This window comes from Pteropus alecto, unplaced genomic scaffold (genome assembly GCF_000325575.1).
Source record: "Pteropus alecto unplaced genomic scaffold, ASM32557v1 scaffold276, whole genome shotgun sequence".
Classification (NCBI taxonomy): domain Eukaryota; kingdom Metazoa; phylum Chordata; class Mammalia; order Chiroptera; family Pteropodidae; genus Pteropus; species Pteropus alecto.
Window position 1 is genome coordinate 6,698,548 of NW_006438074.1, and position 17,264 is coordinate 6,715,811.

At 34.7% G+C, this 17,264-nt stretch overlaps 1 protein-coding gene across 2 annotated transcripts in view; it reads left to right on the forward strand.

Moving 5' to 3' along the window:
* Positions 1-17,264, forward strand: part of SLC39A9 (solute carrier family 39 member 9) — a 36,583-nt gene that overhangs the window by 17,339 nt on the left and 1,980 nt on the right. Inside the window, exons 3-7 of one of the 2 annotated variants that reach the window (XM_006915159.3) lie at positions 7,566-7,763; positions 12,126-12,194; positions 13,250-13,335; positions 13,837-13,971; positions 15,816-16,583. In XM_006915159.3, the coding sequence (XP_006915221.1) occupies positions 7,566-7,763; positions 12,126-12,194; positions 13,250-13,335; positions 13,837-13,971; positions 15,816-16,046 (719 nt within the window). In that variant the 3' untranslated portion in view covers positions 16,047-16,583. Of the gene's footprint in view, positions 1-7,565; positions 7,764-12,125; positions 12,195-13,249; positions 13,336-13,836; positions 13,972-15,815; positions 16,584-17,264 lie in introns of those variants that run through there. The other variant, XM_025049087.1, reaches the window with a different exon arrangement.

A 17,264-nucleotide genomic window follows, 5' to 3' on the forward strand; every position in this document is an offset into this window, starting at 1 on the left:
TCAAACTTCCCAAATCCTATATGATGGTGATTATATTTTTAGTGTTTTTTAATTGAAAAAATGTAGATATACAATTTGGATTTCAGGGTTTGTTTGTTTGTTTTTTTATAATAAACTTTGTAGATAATTGGTAAGGACCCCTGCAGTAAAGATTAACTGAAAAACTAAAGAGGCCTCTCCTGATCTTAATAACAACAAAGAGAACAGTATCGCTGTATAAGAGTAAATGCTGGGTGGTCAGCTTGGTTCACTTACCTGCTAAATAATTTGGTCCTTCACACCAGCTTGAAAGCATACTTGATTCAGATTTGTGACTCAGTAAAATCAGATTACTACTTGTCATGAAACTTCACAGATACTTGTGAAGGCTTGAAACTACAGCTGTTAAATTGGTGGCTGAATCTTCAAGTGCCAAGAGTCTACTGGACTTTAAGAATAGTAAAGAGGTATGAGCCTTCCAAATTTCTTATTAAATCCAATAGAATAAATAGTTTTTCAGCAATCAGTTGAGGAAGAAACCTATGTCCTTTATCCAGAATGATGATGCTCTTATGTCTGGTGTATAAATATGGGCATAATGGTAAAGAATGAGGATTGAGGGGATCTTAATGCAAAATAGGACGGAGGCTGAGGATTGGTCAGCTTTAGGGGATAAAAATAATAAATCAGGAGCCATAGAGTAGTGGTTTCTATTCTTTTTTGATCATATTAGGAAAAAAGATATACATGTACTATTTTACTGATTTACTATGTACATTATAAAACGCATGCCTACAATGGAAAAATTTGAAATACGTGATTTAAAGTAAATGTGTATCAATCAGTATTTTCTTTCTTATCTCAGTGGATCATCTAGAATTTTTCTGGGTATGATTTTTCTACTATAGAGATCACTATCCTAGTATACTAGGAAACATTCAGACCATGACTAAATAGACAATTAAATTTTGTTTCTTGGCTTTGTAACTAAGAAAGAATTATGGGTGGAAGTTGTTTCCTAAACTTGTCTAATAATAAGTTACTTGAGGGAGGGCTGCATTTTAAAAATTTCATTTCCTGATCCCTAACCTAGACTACAGAAGCAGAGTTTCTAGAGAGAAGTCCTGAGAATATCTATTTTTAACACATTGCCAAGTAATTCGTATTAGACAAGTTTGGGAATCACCGAGATAGAGAAAAGAAGTACTTATGGTGTACTTTTTTTGTTTGTTTATAACATTTTTATTGAGATATAATTCTTATACCATATTTTAGTTATAGTTTTAAAGTTAAATTTAGCTGCTGTGTGTTAGATTGTATTCCTTTATTTTCAGTTCTTCTGGATTTTGGCACAAAATACTATCGTAGAGTCATTTGAAAATAGATACAATGTGCTTTATAAACCTGCTTCTCCAAAAATAAGCATTCCGTTCTCTTTAACTTTTTATCATAGATTAATCTCCGGCCCTAAGCAATCATTTAAAATTTATTTTATTATTTATGTATGTTACATTCACTTTTTTTGGTGTACAGCTCTATGAGTGTTGACAAATGCATTGACCATATTTGTGTTAGTCTGTTTCTGGACTCTATTTTATTCCATTGATCTGTATGTCTCTCCTTTACCAATATTACATTGTCTTGAAGTCTGTATTTTATAGCAAACCTTGGAATCAGGTAGTGGAACCTTTCTAACTTGATGATTTTTTCACAATTGTTTTGTTTAAACTAGTTCTTTTTTTCTTTTTACAAAAATTTTGGTATGACCTCGTTAATATCTACAAAAAAATGCTGAGATTCTGATTGAGATTGAGATGAATCTGTAGATTAATTTGGGGAGAATTGACACCTTAAGAATATTGTGGTTTTCTAATCCATGAACACAATGGATCCTTTAGCTCTTCTTTGATTTCTTTCATCAGTGTTGTAGTTTTTAGGATACAGATATTTTGTTAGAGTTTACCTAAGTATTTCATGTTTTCAGTGCAATTGTAAATGACATTTTTTTTTAATTTAAATTTTCAGTATTCTAGTATTCATAAATTTGCTAAACTTATTAAGTATAGCGTTTTTGTATATTCTTTGGGATTTGCTACATAAATAATCATGTCATCTGTGAAGAGAGACAGTTTAATGTTTTCCTTTCCAATATGCTTTTTCTTTCCTATTGCACTGAATACACCATCCAGTATGAGTTTGATTAGAAATGAAAGTAGACAGTCTTGTGTTGTTCTCATTCAATCTTTTACCATTAAGTGTGATGTCAGATGCAAGTTTTTATAGATTCTCTTTTCAAGTTAAGGAAGTTTTCTTCTGTTCCTAGTTTGCTGAGAGTTTTTTGTCTTTTGTTTTTTTATCTTGAATGAATGTTGTCAAATGCTTTTTTTACTCTAGTAATGTGGTGAATTACAGTGATTTTCAAATGGTTGAACTAGACTTGCATATACCACCCTCCCCACCCCACCCCCTGGCTGTTGTGGATTTTCATTTTTGTATATTGCCAAACACAGTTTGCTAATACGTTGTTGAGGATTTTCGTATATCTTCATGGGGAATATTAGCCTGTGGTTTAACTTTCTTACAGTGTACTTTGTGTGGTTTTTGTCATCAGAGTAATGCTGGCCTCTTAGGGTTGGAAAGTGTATGCTCTTCTGTATTCTGGAAGAGACTGTATAGAATCAAAATACTTCTTCCTTAAATGTTTGTTAAGATTTACCAGTGGAATTTTCTATATTGGAAGGTTTTTAGCTCTGAATTCCATTCAGGTTACCTACTTCTTGAATGTACTTTGGAAGTTTGCGTCTTTCAAGGAATTGATTCAGTTCTAAGGTGAAGAATTTATGGGCATAAAGTTTATAGTAATCTTTTATTATTCTTTTAGTGTCTGTAGTAATTTCTTATCTTTCATTCCTGATATTGATAATTTGTCTTCTCTTTTTAACTTGGTCATTCTGGCTAGAGGGTTGTCAATTTTGTTTTTTTTTTTCAAAGAACTGTGTTTGATTTCATTGATTTTTTTTTTCTATTGATTTTTCTGCTTTCTATTTCATTGATTTCTGCTCTTTATTATTTTCTTCTTTTTGCTTTCTTTAGGCTTTATTTGCTATTTTATAAGATTCTTTATGCGGAAGCTTATTGATTTGAGATCTTCTTTTCTAGTATAAGCAGTTAATGCTATAAATTTTCCTTTAAGCACTGCTTTAGTTGCATCCCAGGAATTTTGATATATTTTTATCTTCATTTAGTTCAAAATATTTTCTAATTTTCTTTTCAAATTCTTCTTTGACCTATGTGTTATTTAGAGTGTGTTATTTAATTTCCAGTTTTTCTCCAGATTCTTTCTATTACCAATTTCTAGTTTAATTTTATTATGGTCAGAGAACATACTTAGTTTAATTTTTGAATACTTATAAATTTGTAAATGCTTTTTATAATGGTTCAGAATATGATTCATTTTGCTGAATGTTCCATGTGCACTTGATAAGACTGTATATTTTGTTGTTATTTGGTAGAGTGTTCTATATATGTCAGTTAGATCAAGTTGTTTGATCTTCTATATCCTTGCTACTTGTTCTACTGATTACTGAGATAGAAATATTGAAATCTTCAGGTACGTTTGTGGATTTGTCCATTTCTCCTTTTAGTTTTATTAATTTTTGTTTTATGCATATTGAAGCTCTTTGGTTAGGTGCTATGTCTTATTGATGAATTGACCTTTCCATCATTATGCAATGTCTTTATTCCTGGTAATATTTCTTGTTCTCATGTCTACTTTATCTTTATTAATATAGCCATTCCAGTTTTCTTTTGATCAGTGTTTAAATGCTATATCTTTTTCTATCCTTTCACTTTTAACTTATCTATGTCATTCATTATATTTAAAGTGGTCTTCTTGTAAACAGCATATAGTAGGATCATGTTTTTTTAAATCTCTGTCTTCTAATTAGTGTGTTTAGACCAGGGGTCAGCAAACTTTTTCTGTAAAGCGTCAGATAGTAAATATTTTAGACTTTTTGAGCCATGTGATCTCTGTCAGTACTATTCATCTCTGCCCTTGTAGCCAAGTTCACTGATTCTTTCCTCTGTCATCTCCATTCTGCTATTGAGCCTATCCAGTGAACTTAGTGTTTCAGATATTTTTCAATTCTAAAAGTTCACTTGGTTCCTTTTTATAGTTTCTATTTCTCTCCTGGGGACATCCATTCATTTGAAGTGTGTTTACCTTTACCTCAGAGGGCGTAGTTATAGCTGCTTTAAAGCCTTTTGAGTATTCCAGTATCTCAGTTATTTGGGGTTGGGTTGATTGTCTTTTCCCTTGATGTTATTGGTCATATTTTCCTTTTTCTTTGTATGTCAAGTAATTATGGATTATAGCCTGGAAATTTTGAATATTATAATTTGAGACTCTGGGTCCTCTCAGTCCTCTGGAGAATGTTTATTTCTTTTGTTTAGCTGACAGTTACCCTGATTGGGTTCAGACTGTCAGTTCTGTGTTGCCTTTTTGGGGAATAGTTCCAATTTTAGTTCAGTTTTCAAAGCCTTTGCAATGTTGCTTTGGGTATGTCTTGTCCTGCAGAGTTCAGGGGTGAGTCTGGGACTTGTGCCATTTATACACAGTATTAGGGGACCCCCTAGCTCTTTAAAGTATTCCTCTCACACCCTCTGGCTCCCAGGGGACCCTTTACTTGGTCCTCTGGCCAGAATAAGTTTCTCTAGGAGTTTTAGCTGTCTGTGTTGTCACTGCATAGTTCCATGTAACTTGGGCTGCCTTCAGGACAAAGTAACAGGAGAAAAGAGAGAGAACAGAATAACTGGATTTCCCTCCATACTTTTCAGACCACTGGGACCTTTTCCCCAGTTACTGTGGCCAGAAAGGTGAAGTTCTCTTGGGGTTTTAACTGCCTGCATTATTTCCATGGAGTTCTGCAAGTGGATGTGCCTTCAAGTAAAGGCTAGGAAAGAAAGAAAGAGGAGGAAACGAAAAAGGGTGGGGGGCTTCCCTCCACCAACATGTTTCAGTGCCCCCTTTTCCTGGTCCTCTAGCCATAGGACAGGGTTTCTTTTGATGTTTTTGCCGCCCTCTCTCCTCTTGCTATTGTTTACTTTTTGTAGTCCTCAGGTAGTTAGATGTTTTTTGTGTGATCTTAACAGAGTTTTTGTCTGAATCAGTGCATAATTGAGACTATAGTGGATTTATCCACCTTGGCTAGCACCAGAAGTCCCCGTCATTCTTTATATAAAGTAAATATTAATACTGTAGTTTATTAAAATTTTTGAGATAGCTCACCTATAATATTAGCCTTTCCAAATTGTCTACATTTCTTCATATATTGATGAGTTTAGTCACAATCGCTTTAGTTTCTGCAGCTTTATCTTTTCTTCCCCACTTTTTTATCTGTAGATCAAAACTAGCTTTTCTCCAAACTTCAAGAAAGGAGTTTGTTTACATGTTAATACAGCCTGTGGTTTAGTTCTTCTGAGGACCTTGCAATTAAGATAATTAACAGATACTTTTTCAGGGCTCAGTGTACAGTATTAACTACGTGTCCTGACACTTTAATAAGCACTATTAAATACTAGTTAATTTAAAAAGAAACCTCTCACATATTCTTCCATAATTATAGCTCTAAAATCACTGGAATTAGATGATCATCAGCGTTCACGTGAGAAAACTGTCTTTCTATAGAAGTAGAAGTTTTAAGAACATAGTTTATTGAGTATTGCAAGTGCTTGTTTACTGTGGAGCTACAATTCGAAACCACCATAATTCTTTGGAACATGAGAATTAATATGCTTAGGAAAGCAGGTTATGGGGTCAAAGACCTAAATATAAATGTGATATATTCATAACTAGACATTCATTGAAACTGTTGACATCAAGAATTGTTCAATATGGATTTCCCACTAACTTCTGCAAGAATGCCACGTATCAGATTCTACAGAGAGGTACAATTACTATCTTATGGCTTTCCTCTGTCATTTTGCTCTACGTTTAAGTAAAAGAGGGTTATAGCTGCTATTATATTTAATTAACTCTTATCCTGTCATTCATTAATAAAAATGGAGCTCTTTAAGACTCTTGTTATACTTTGCTGAAACATGGGTGATAATGGACTAATAAGATCTAGCTCCTCTACCTCTTATTTTGTCTGCTAAAATGTCTGACGTCTGCTTTTCCCCTACATACCCCTTTTCTTTTCCTCCAACATTATTTTATTGCTCAGTATTGTATCTAACCAGATACTCAGGTCAAATATTTAACATAAATGTTTAAAATTGAATCTCCCAAATTAATTCTATTTAATATATAACTATGTTCGGGAACAGCTTGTGAGCCCTTACCACTTATTATATACCATACTGACTAGAGATGAAGGTGACGGTTACAAAACAATATGAATGTACTAATGCCAGAGAATCGTACATTTAAAATGGTTAAAATGGTAAATTTTATGTCATGTATATTTACCACATTAAAAAAATGCTTTTAAAAAAGTTATGAAAACACATCAAAAATATCAGGAATTAGAAAAATATAAGGAATTAGAAAAATATATAGGTTTTTATTATCTTCAGATGATGTTCTTTGTGCCCCTCAAAAATGGATGTTAAAGAATCAAGGCAGGGTCTAAAATATTACAACAGACTTGTTCAGTTTCTTTGATCAAAGCTAAAAAATGCTTGTTCAATTACATGTCTAGTATGTTAGCCTCTATTCATGAAACACCGCAAAGGATTCTGGCCTTGAAGCATTTGTTTTGAGTGTCAGATATGTACTAGTAGTATTACTAGGCTAGAGGTCATTTTCTGTAATTCAGAATCTTCCAACAATCATGATAGTTCTAGAACTGAATTTAGACTGCAGGATATATGCCTCTATTAAACTAAACTGCTCTCTCCCTTTTGGTTTCTAGTTAGTGATTGCTCCTTGATATTTTTTAAAGTTAAAAGTTTTATATTCAGGGGGGAGTGGGGAGTTAGACAGGGTAAAAGAGGTCAAATATGTGGTGACAGAAAGAAATCTTAACTAGGGGAGGTAAACACAGTGTAAATATATATATGCCTTACTGTTAAAGTGTACAGCTGAAACTTAATGGTTTCATTAACCAATGCCACCATAAAAAAATTAATTAATTAAATTTATATTCAGTTTGCACTTTATTTGCAATTTTTGTATCACCGTAGGTATAAAACTAGATGACTTTGATTGTAATTATTTTCATTGTTACTGTTCTTGATTCACCTGTTTTCATCAGAATACAACTTATTGTGGTTTCTGATGAGATTGGCATGAATTTCAGAGCCAGAAAGGAGAATTTGGAATATGACTGCTTTCTTGCTTGGTGATTTGCTTCCATTTCCTAGGTTTTGAGAATAATAGGCAGTTAAAAGGTCTGAATGCCAAAAGCAAAAGACACTTGGGAACTTTTTCATCTTGAACTTTAAGGAGTTTATGATTGGCTGGAATACAAAATAGGAAATGGATGATTTTTCAGTAAAGTAAGTAGAGCTTGAAATACAAAAGAATGGAAGCTTCTAAGTGAAAATGTGGGAAAACATATTTTCTCTTTATGGTTCTGCTCTAGGAAAACACCACCAAGTGACTGAAACACAGAATGTGATTGCATCAGACAAAGCAGCAGAAATACCAGTTGCCCATGAATATGAGCGTAGCCATGACCACACACAGCTGCATGCCTACATCGGTGTTTCTCTCGTCTTGGGCTTTGTTTTCATGTTGCTGGTGGATCAGATTGGCAGCTCCCATGTGCATTCTACTGATGGTAAGTGACTCCAGGGCTTTCTGGGCAGTGCAATTAATTTGCAGTTTAGAAAATCACAAATGATTAAATAATTCAGTGTGTGTCACTGGCCTGATTTAGAGCTAAAATTCATAGCCTTCAGCATCCTGTGAACATTTTATTCAGTTGGGGGAGCCAGTGAGCTGTGACATGTGGCACAAGAGAGTGTTTATTGGGTATTATCCTGGTTATCCTAAAGCTATCACATTAAGAGTCTAGGGTAGTAGTTCTTAACCCTTTTTGTGCCATGGAGCCTTTAGGTTGTCTAAAGCCTATGGACCTTTTTTGGAATACCGTTTTTAAATATGGAAAGTATAGTGCATAGGATTACAGAGAAAATCAATTATATTGAAATATAGTTAACAAAACATTAAAACAAATTTGTGGTATAGTAATATATGTCTTTTTTATCAATACATTAAATAATGAGATAATACATTTAAATCATAAGCAAGGTTAAGCTTCATTTTTTAGACATCAGTATGACAGCTACTATTGCTTAGCTTGACTAAGAACGTTCAATTTTGAGATGGGCTTTAACAAGACAACATGAGTGTCAGGTTGAACATCCAGTTCATTTGGATTTTTGTTTTTATGGTTATTAGTATAGAAAATTCTGATTCACAAAGATATTTTCTTACAAATATACTTAAACACATTTGTAGGTTGCTTATCAAGGAAATATAAGCTTCTCTCAAGGACAACTAGAATTCTCTAAGATTTTTTAAATTTAACTTAAGTCATAGTAACTTTTTTGTCTTAAGATCTGGACAAAATTTAGAAAACAACTACCTAAAGATACAGGAAAGTTACCTAAAGCAGGCAAATTCTAGAGGGGAGTCAACACTTGAAACAGGTTGATTCCTGTTTTTACTGCTTTTAGCAGTCAGTACCCTGTGGGGTAGCTCAAATCCTGATAGAAAACTCAGTCTTTCTGGCCTAAGTAACCAGAGAACAGAATTCAGGTTAACTGAAGCCACTGGAAAGCGAGGGGAGAATCTTAAGACAAAAGAGAGACAGAGAAATGCAGCCCCAAATTCTTGTGTAAAATCTGCCCAAATCTGTGACTGAGCCCTGAACCGCACTTTCATGGTTGGACTCCAGACAGCTCAGCTAAAAATGAAAAATAAACTGGGATTTGAGCAGCTGCCCAAAAGACATTTTGCAGTTTGAGTCAAACCAAATTACTTAAAACAAAAAAATCAACACTCTCTGGAGGAATATAATAGAATCTAGAGTATCCACAAGATAACATTCACAATGTCCAGGATATGATTTGAAATTCACACCGGTGAACAGCAATATACATCTTATGCCTGTCCTGAGAGGTATCACCTATATAGTATTCCATTCGAGAATGCATAATCTAAGAACACATCAGACAAACTCAAAAGGAAGGATCATTCTATTAAAAAACAAGAAAGGTACAGGGAAGGGAATGTATTCTTCAAAGATATCAACATCACAAAAGTCCAAAACAGAGAAAATGTTCAAGATTAAAGGAGACTAAAGAGCTACATCATATATTACATGTATAAGTGCAATATATGTTGCTAGACTGGATCCTTTCTTGATAGGAAAAATGCCATGAAAGACGCTCTTGGGCAATTGAAAATATTAGAATTTGCAAGAGAGATTAGAAAAAGTATCAATGTTAAAATTACTGAAGTTGCTAACTGTACCATGATTACGGAATAAAATATCATTTCTCTTAGGAAATACACACTGAAGTATTTAGGAATAAAGAGTTTATGACATATGTGACTTACTCTTAAATGGAAAAAAGTGTATATATGTATGTATGCTTGTGTGGTATGCATAGAGAAAGAAAGAGCATGAGCACAGATGATAAAGCAAATGGGACAAAATGTTAGGTTATTGGCATTCTGAAAAAAGGGTATATAAATGTTTTTGAACTATTGTAATTTTTCTGAAGATTTAAAATTATTTCCAAATAAAAGCTTTTAAAAAATTATAAGGTTAAACTTAAATTTAAAATACTCTTGATCTAGAAAGTCTTTTTTATCTCCTTGAATACTATTTTTCTCTATAGTTTTTTTTTTGAATAACAAAGGCTTATCTTGAAAAATTGAATTAGGCGTACATGGTTTCTATTCATGTTCTTTATTCCAAATGGCAAATGAGAAGAACCCTCTGTTGGATGGTATGCAACTCCAACTGCATTATATAGTTACCCATAGTCACCTGTGATATTTTTCTTACGATTCTTGACAGTTTCAATTTAAAATGCATTTTGTGTTACTTTATTCCTTCTATTTCATCTCTGAAGTCATTGTTTTTGATGGCTTTCATGTATCTGATGACCTGGTTTTACGTGTTATGTGCAGGGTATTATATATTATTAAATATCAGTAAAAGTTAATTCATTTATTAAATTTTTGCTAAAGTGCAGTTGGCCCTCTGTATCTGTAGGTTCAGCATCCATGATTTTAACCAACTGCAGAAAATATTTGAAGAAAATGTTACGTTGTGCTGACATGTACTATGTAGTTAAGACTGTGCTAGATATGTAGAGGCTTTTTTTTCTTGTCATTATTCCCTAAACAAAACAGTATAACAAGTATTTACATAAAATTTACATTGTATTAGGTATTAGAAGTAATCTAGAGATGATTTAAAGTATACAGTAGGATATGCCTAGGTTTTATGCAAATACTACACCATTTTATGTAAGGGACTAGGGCATCTGCGGCAGGGTGGGAGGAGATCTGGAACCAATCCCCCATAGATATGGAGAGACAACTCTACAGTCTTCCGATAGATTTATAAACACTGTGTTCTAATTTTAAAGCCTTTAATTTTTAAGATGTTAATTATAACAAAACTGTGTATAAAGAAAAGCCAAAACAAGTTTTTTATGCAGTGTAATACGATGGTTCTTCCCATTGTGGGGTGATATTGAAATATTTGTTGTCTCAGAGTGATTAGAGGCCTTAGCTTTCCTTCCTTGCAGGGTTTTAATTAGAAGATAAATTTTATTGGTAAAATGATAATGTTACTTTATTGTATATGCTTTTTCCATTGTAAACCATTCCTTCTCTGTGCTGGGCTCCTCAAGAAGATTAAATCCCTTGGAATTTATTTGACTAATTTCCATCTGTCATTTCACCTGGCATTTTGATGTCCTCTTCTTTTAACTTTACATTGTTTGGATATTTTTACTTGTATATTTCTTATAATAGCAGTAGTATTCAAGTGATACAGATAAATACTTTTCATTCTTCAACAAAGATTTATTAAGCAACTGTTAGGTGCCAGTGCTCTGCTAACATTCTATAAGTAATATAAAAAAGAAATAGAGAGATAGAAATTTTAATTCTGTGTAGTTTACAGTCAATCTGGGGATATAAGACATATTTAAATGAAAATAGTTTTCTAAATCTAAGGTAGTGATACAGTAGAAACTCTGGAGCCTCACGCAGAGACTGTGTGCATAGAGCTCTAGGTTTCTAAGCAAGGGGAGAGTTGTTTTGAACTGGAATTAATCTTTCTTTTTTTCTTGAGGGAAGTGGTCCTAGAATCAGACTTTGAATAATGTCTAGGTTTTGAATTGACAAGCTGAAAAGTTCAGTATGTGCCAAGTAGTAGGGGTGAGGAGATTTGGGGAAAGGAGAATGAGAATATTTTGTTAGAGAGTGTTAAAGGAAACTGGTTTTAACTGGACTGGATAGTGGAAAAAAAAGATATCAGTTGGTAAAGGGCTTAAGAACCTACCGAATAGATCAGTTTGGACTGACTATGAAAAGCATCATATTCTTAACTGGTTAACAGACACATCAGAAGAAACGGTGTTTCAGAAAGATGAATCCAACAAGGACATAGAAGATGAGTTTAGATTACAAAGATATGAGAAGAAGGGGAAACCAGTTGGGAGCCTATTGTAATTTAGGTTTTAGTTTATGAAAATTTAGGTTAGGATGGTGGCAAAAAAATGGAGGAAGGCAAATGTTAGAATAAAGATGAAGTTGCAGGAGGAGGCTGAGGAAGATGAGATAGGCAATGACAATTTGAATGGTCTGGAGAGAAGTGATCAGAGCCCACAGACAGAGTACTTTCCATGGAGAGGTAGAAAGTTGAGGGGTATGAGGCAGCTGGGGTTTATACATTGTCTGTTCAGGAAAGGCTGAGTCAAATGAAGAGTTCCCTCCTGCCCACCTCTTTAAGACAGGGGGAAACTTCTAAGTGATAGAAGCAGAAGAAAAAAGCAAGAAAAATAATCCACTATTTTAAGAGCTTTCAAAGAATTCTTCCACTTCCAGGTCAGTGTTCTAACAGCTCTTGTTTCACATTGCTTAATGGCTGCCTTGCTTATTTTTACTTCAGATCCAGAAACAGCAAGGCCTAGCAATTCCAAAATCACCACCACACTGGGTCTGGTCGTCCATGCTGCAGGTAGGGAACCCCTTTCTTTTGTGCTGCGCAGTGGGAAGACAGTGTTTACTTCACAGGGACCATCCTCATGAAATGCTCTTGGGCTGGCCTTCAGGAAAAGGGTTGCTTAATGAAGTCCTCCAATACAAGCTCAAGCCCTGGTGTATTCAGCTTCAGGGGTTTATAGCTAACAATGGTTTTTTTACTGGTTGAAAATATTTCATGGCACGTAAAAGTTACATAAAATTCAAATTTTAGTGTTCATACATAAAGTTTTACTGGAACATAGCCGTGCCTACTTGCTTACATATTATCTGTGGCTGCTTCCGCACAATAATGGCAGAGTTGAGTAGTTGCAAGAGACCAAATGGCTGGCAAAGCCTAAAATATTTCCTATCTGTCCCTTTAAGAAAATTTTTCTGACCTCTGCCAAAGAATCCCATCTGGAAAAGGGCCTCAGCACTTTTGTACTGAACAGCCCTGCTGCCCAGTATATACCCGAAGTGTCAGTTTAGGCAGAGGTGGGCTGTAGACTGCAGCCAGTCTGAGTAGAAGGATTCTGTCATTGACAAAGACTGTGAAAGGTGGCACACTATCATCTGGACCTTTCTAGTATCACATGCTTTTCTAACAGAATTCATCCATTCAACCAGCATTTACTCATTATATATAAATCATCTATAGAGTTCTAGTGTCTTTGTTTTTTCATCTGCAAGATGCAGAGATGCGTCCTTTGAAATTCTTCAATATTTCTGTTATTAAAATTTGATTAATCAGTGAATTTTTGAGCTTCATACTCTTTCTAATAACAACAACAGTAATAGCTGACATATTAAATATTCTGCCCCAGGTGCTAAACTTTTTATATATGTTATCATTTAACCCTCATGAAAACCCTAAGAATATATACTTTATTGAACCCATTTTAGAAATGAGAGGGCGAAGGTTCAGAAAGTTTAAGTAACCTTCCCAGAGTCAAGTCCAGCTCTACTTGACTTTGAAGCCCACACATTCAGCCACTACACTATTATAGTTGTTGTTTATAGTGTTTTATGTTTTGCCTTTTTCAAATTTAGCTGACGGAGTCGCACTGGGAGCAGCAGCTTCTACTTCACAGACTAGTGTACAGTTAATTGTGTTTGTGGCAATAATGCTACATAAGGTATGCAAAATTTTGGTGTAAGATTTAATATTGAATGTATTCATAATTAAAATTTCTCTTTGGTCATTAATATATTTCTGGAATGAGAAAAATCTTTTAGTTATTTTCATAATTGCTGTTTATTTTAAATAATTTAATGTCATTGTTTTTGCCGATCATTTTCTTAAATTTTTACTAGAAGGGGTTTTATTTTTTTATGATTACATACATAAAGTTGTATTCTCTACAGATTTTTATATTTTATAGTAATTTTTGTTTATAAATGTTTTTCTTATGCTCTTTTCTCGACTGTTTCTCTTTTCCTACTATCTAAGAAACACACACATATACAAATATGATATTTTCTTAGATTAGAACATTTAATTCCTAAAAGGCATAATCAGTCTTAGTACTGTGCTTGGGTGTTTTTGTATGAAAATTTAGTCAAATTACATGTACTTCATAATGTAGAAGCAAGTCACACTTCTGGAGTAATAATAAGGGATAATTTTTCTTTTTCAGGCACCAGCTGCTTTTGGGCTGGTTTCCTTCTTAATGCATGCTGGCCTAGAGCGGAATCGAATCAGAAAGCACTTGCTGGTCTTTGCACTGGCAGCACCAGTCATGTCTTTGGTGACATTCTTAGGACTGAGTAAGGTAAATCTGACTCATTCCTAGCTTATCTGGACAAGTGTTTAATTCTTTTGTGATCTACTAGAACTTATGGTCTCTTATGTTGAATTTTCAATTCAATTATTCCCTCAAACTAAAGAAAGATAAAATTAGGAGTAAAAACTTGTAAAAGATAAATGTCTTAATTTCGAGTCAATCTTCCTTATAAATTTTGAGTATTTCCTTATTCATTTAATTTGAAAACTTCTTTCTCATTAGTTTTCAAAAATGTTTGCACAAATACATGATATTTAAAATAATATAACTTAAACCTAACCAACATGCTAATTTTATTTGACAGATATGTAATAAGTTGCAATACCTATTTAATATTTAAGTAGAAACTTGAAGTATAAGTGACAAGCATGCAGCAGCCTTGAGAAGAGTAGGGAATGAGCTGAGATGTATATGTTCATTTAAGACTCAGATTCTTCTACTCCCAGCTCTCATATCACCGAATATTAAATATCCAATCTCTTAGAATCTAAAAACAAAACAAAACAAATGAACAAACAAAACAAAAACAGACTCACAGAGAACAAACTGGTGGTGGCCAGAGGCGAGGGAAGTGAGGGGGATGGGTGAAAAAGTTGAGGAGGAATATAGTCAATAATACTGTGATAAGTTTGCATGGTGGCGGATGGTTACTACACTTAGTGAGGTGATCACATTGTATAGTATATGAATGTCAAATCACTGTATTGTATACCTGAAATTAATATAATGTTGTATACCAACTAAACTTAATATATATATATCTCCAGTTCTTTATCATTGTACTGAACATAGCTTCAGACCTGAAGTGGCATGAATTTGTCAGCTCAGACCCTGCTATTCAAGAAGGACCTTTCTATGCCTTATAATTCTGTCTACTGGGGCTGCAGTTTTTCACAGCAGCCCTCCCCATTTTACTTAAATGTCACCTGGCAGGCAACAGGAAGAAAATTTTAGAACCAAACTGACTCAGGACTGGTTCATGGGAACTGCTTTCCCCCACTCTCTCTCTGAAGGGCACTGATTCTTCTCAGTGTCTTTTGATTCATATTTGATATAGTAAAACTTGTATTAAAAGGAATATATGAGAAATGTGATGGTTAAAGAATGGTTAGTCAAGAGTTTATTGATCTGGATTGCTAACAAATGAGCTACGAACCCCTTTCTGTTCACCTGAAGAGCCTTATCGTCTTTCAGTCAATGAGCAATATAGTTTCAAACAGTATCCTATTTATCACTTCATTAACCAGTATAAGTTTTTAGGACTTTTGAAAGGAAGGAATAATTCTGGAGGTGGGAGTTAGGTTTATGGCATGTTCTTTCCTTAAAATGTTAATTGTCTTAATCCATAAATCCACTTTTTTAATAGAAAAAGTTGAAATTAATTGTGTGAAGATTAGCTTTTGAGATGTGTCTCGGCTCTGTGAGGGTAGGTACTGCACCTTGATTACCACTGTATCGCAAGCACCAGGCTGTAGGTGCTTCTTAGTATTAAATATTAATACTAATATTAGTAGCCTAGACAAATAAATGTATGAATTTTAATATCTGCATTAATAATGCTGTGAATTCCATCTTAAGAATAATATAGGCCAAACCTGTTCAACCAGATTTGAAGTTTGTTTGAAAAGCAGTTGTGTTCATTACCAATAGTCTTAAACCCTTATTTGGAAGCTTTCCATAAATAACATAAATTTACTCTGACCTCAAGATGTCCCCAGTGTCCCAGATAACACCAGTTGTGACTATTGAGTGATTTTTTTTTATTGAGACTTCTTCCTGATCCTGAAGTTTACTTGACTTAATTTTTCTTTTCTCTCTCTCTGAATTCACAGAGCAGTAAAGAAGCCCTTTCAGAGGTCAATGCCACAGGAGTGGCCATGCTTTTCTCTGCCGGGACATTTCTTTATGTTGCCACAGTACATGTCCTCCCTGAGGTGGGCGGAATGGGGCACAGTCACAAACCTGACCCCAATGGAGGGAGAGGCCTCAGCCGCCTGGAGGTGGCAGCCCTGGTTCTGGGCTGCCTCATCCCACTCATCCTGTCAGTAGGACACCAGCATTAAGTGTTCAGGTTCCAGCTTCGGTCCATGGCCGCTTGCCATCCAGTGAGAACAGCCAGCACGTGACAGCTGCTCACTTCCTCAGTCTCTCGTCTCACCTCGCCCATCTCCACCTGTATTCCTAGAGTTCAGAGGGAGGTGAGATTAAAACCTGGAGTAATGGAAAGCTTTTAGAGTAGAAACAACACATTACGACTGGATATAGACATTCCGTTGTGTTGTCTTTTAAAAGGCCCTGGGCATTTTGAGTTTTGATGTTTCTCTTAACCCTATTCTCAGGGAAGGTGGAATTCAGTTTTAAGGAAAAGTGGAGAACTTTATACTCAAAATGAAATAGTAATTATGACAGTACAGTGTTCTGTAATTAAATCTCTTAGTTTAGAGGCTCTGCCACTTTATCCATTGGTTTTTAACGTGGTTCTCACCGTGTAAGACTGGTGCTTTAGCATCTATGCCACATGCCTTGGTAGAAGGTCATAATGCCCGCTGTCTTAGATGCTAAAGGCAACTGTAGTTAATTTGGGGCTAGAGTCAGGAAAATGATGGCAAGACACATTGAAAGTTGACTTTATATTCGAGAGAGATATCCACTGAAAAGGGGGCATCTGGAGGATTTTAACAGCTTCTGCACGTGCCTCTTTGAAGAGAGCCTGCCATTCACCAAATGAGGCAACACAAGTGGACTAGCTTCTCAAGAGGTGACTGGTATTTAGTAGCATTTCTTTTCAAGTTCTCCTTTGCGAACACCTGCCTCCAACACATTCTTATAGAGGAACCAAGTTCTAGTAGGTTCAGGCCTAGGCTTTCCTTCAAGAACAGTCAGATCCCAAAGTATCTTTGGAAATTAAGCGAGGTTAAATTTTAAGTGAATTTGGATAGTTACTGACATCTTTGTAATAACCTTTTTTAAAGTAAGATTACCAAAACCTGTGTTGTCGGGTTTTTTTCTTTTTAAGTATTTATCTTAGCAGACCAGCAGTCCCTCTGGCAAAATACTTGGCGTCCCTTTGGGAGTGCTAGGTCAGTGTCACATAAGCACCTGTAGCAGTGAAGAAAGTCAAGATTAACACAAATGGGGTGTTTGCCTGTTCATTTAAATCTTATTGAAATCATGTCTTTTGTCTCTTCATCTTTTCCATGCTTTTCTCCTAACTTTTCCCTCAAGCCCCTCCTCCCTACAATTTGTTGCTTACTGCTGGTGGCGATATTAATATTTGTGAG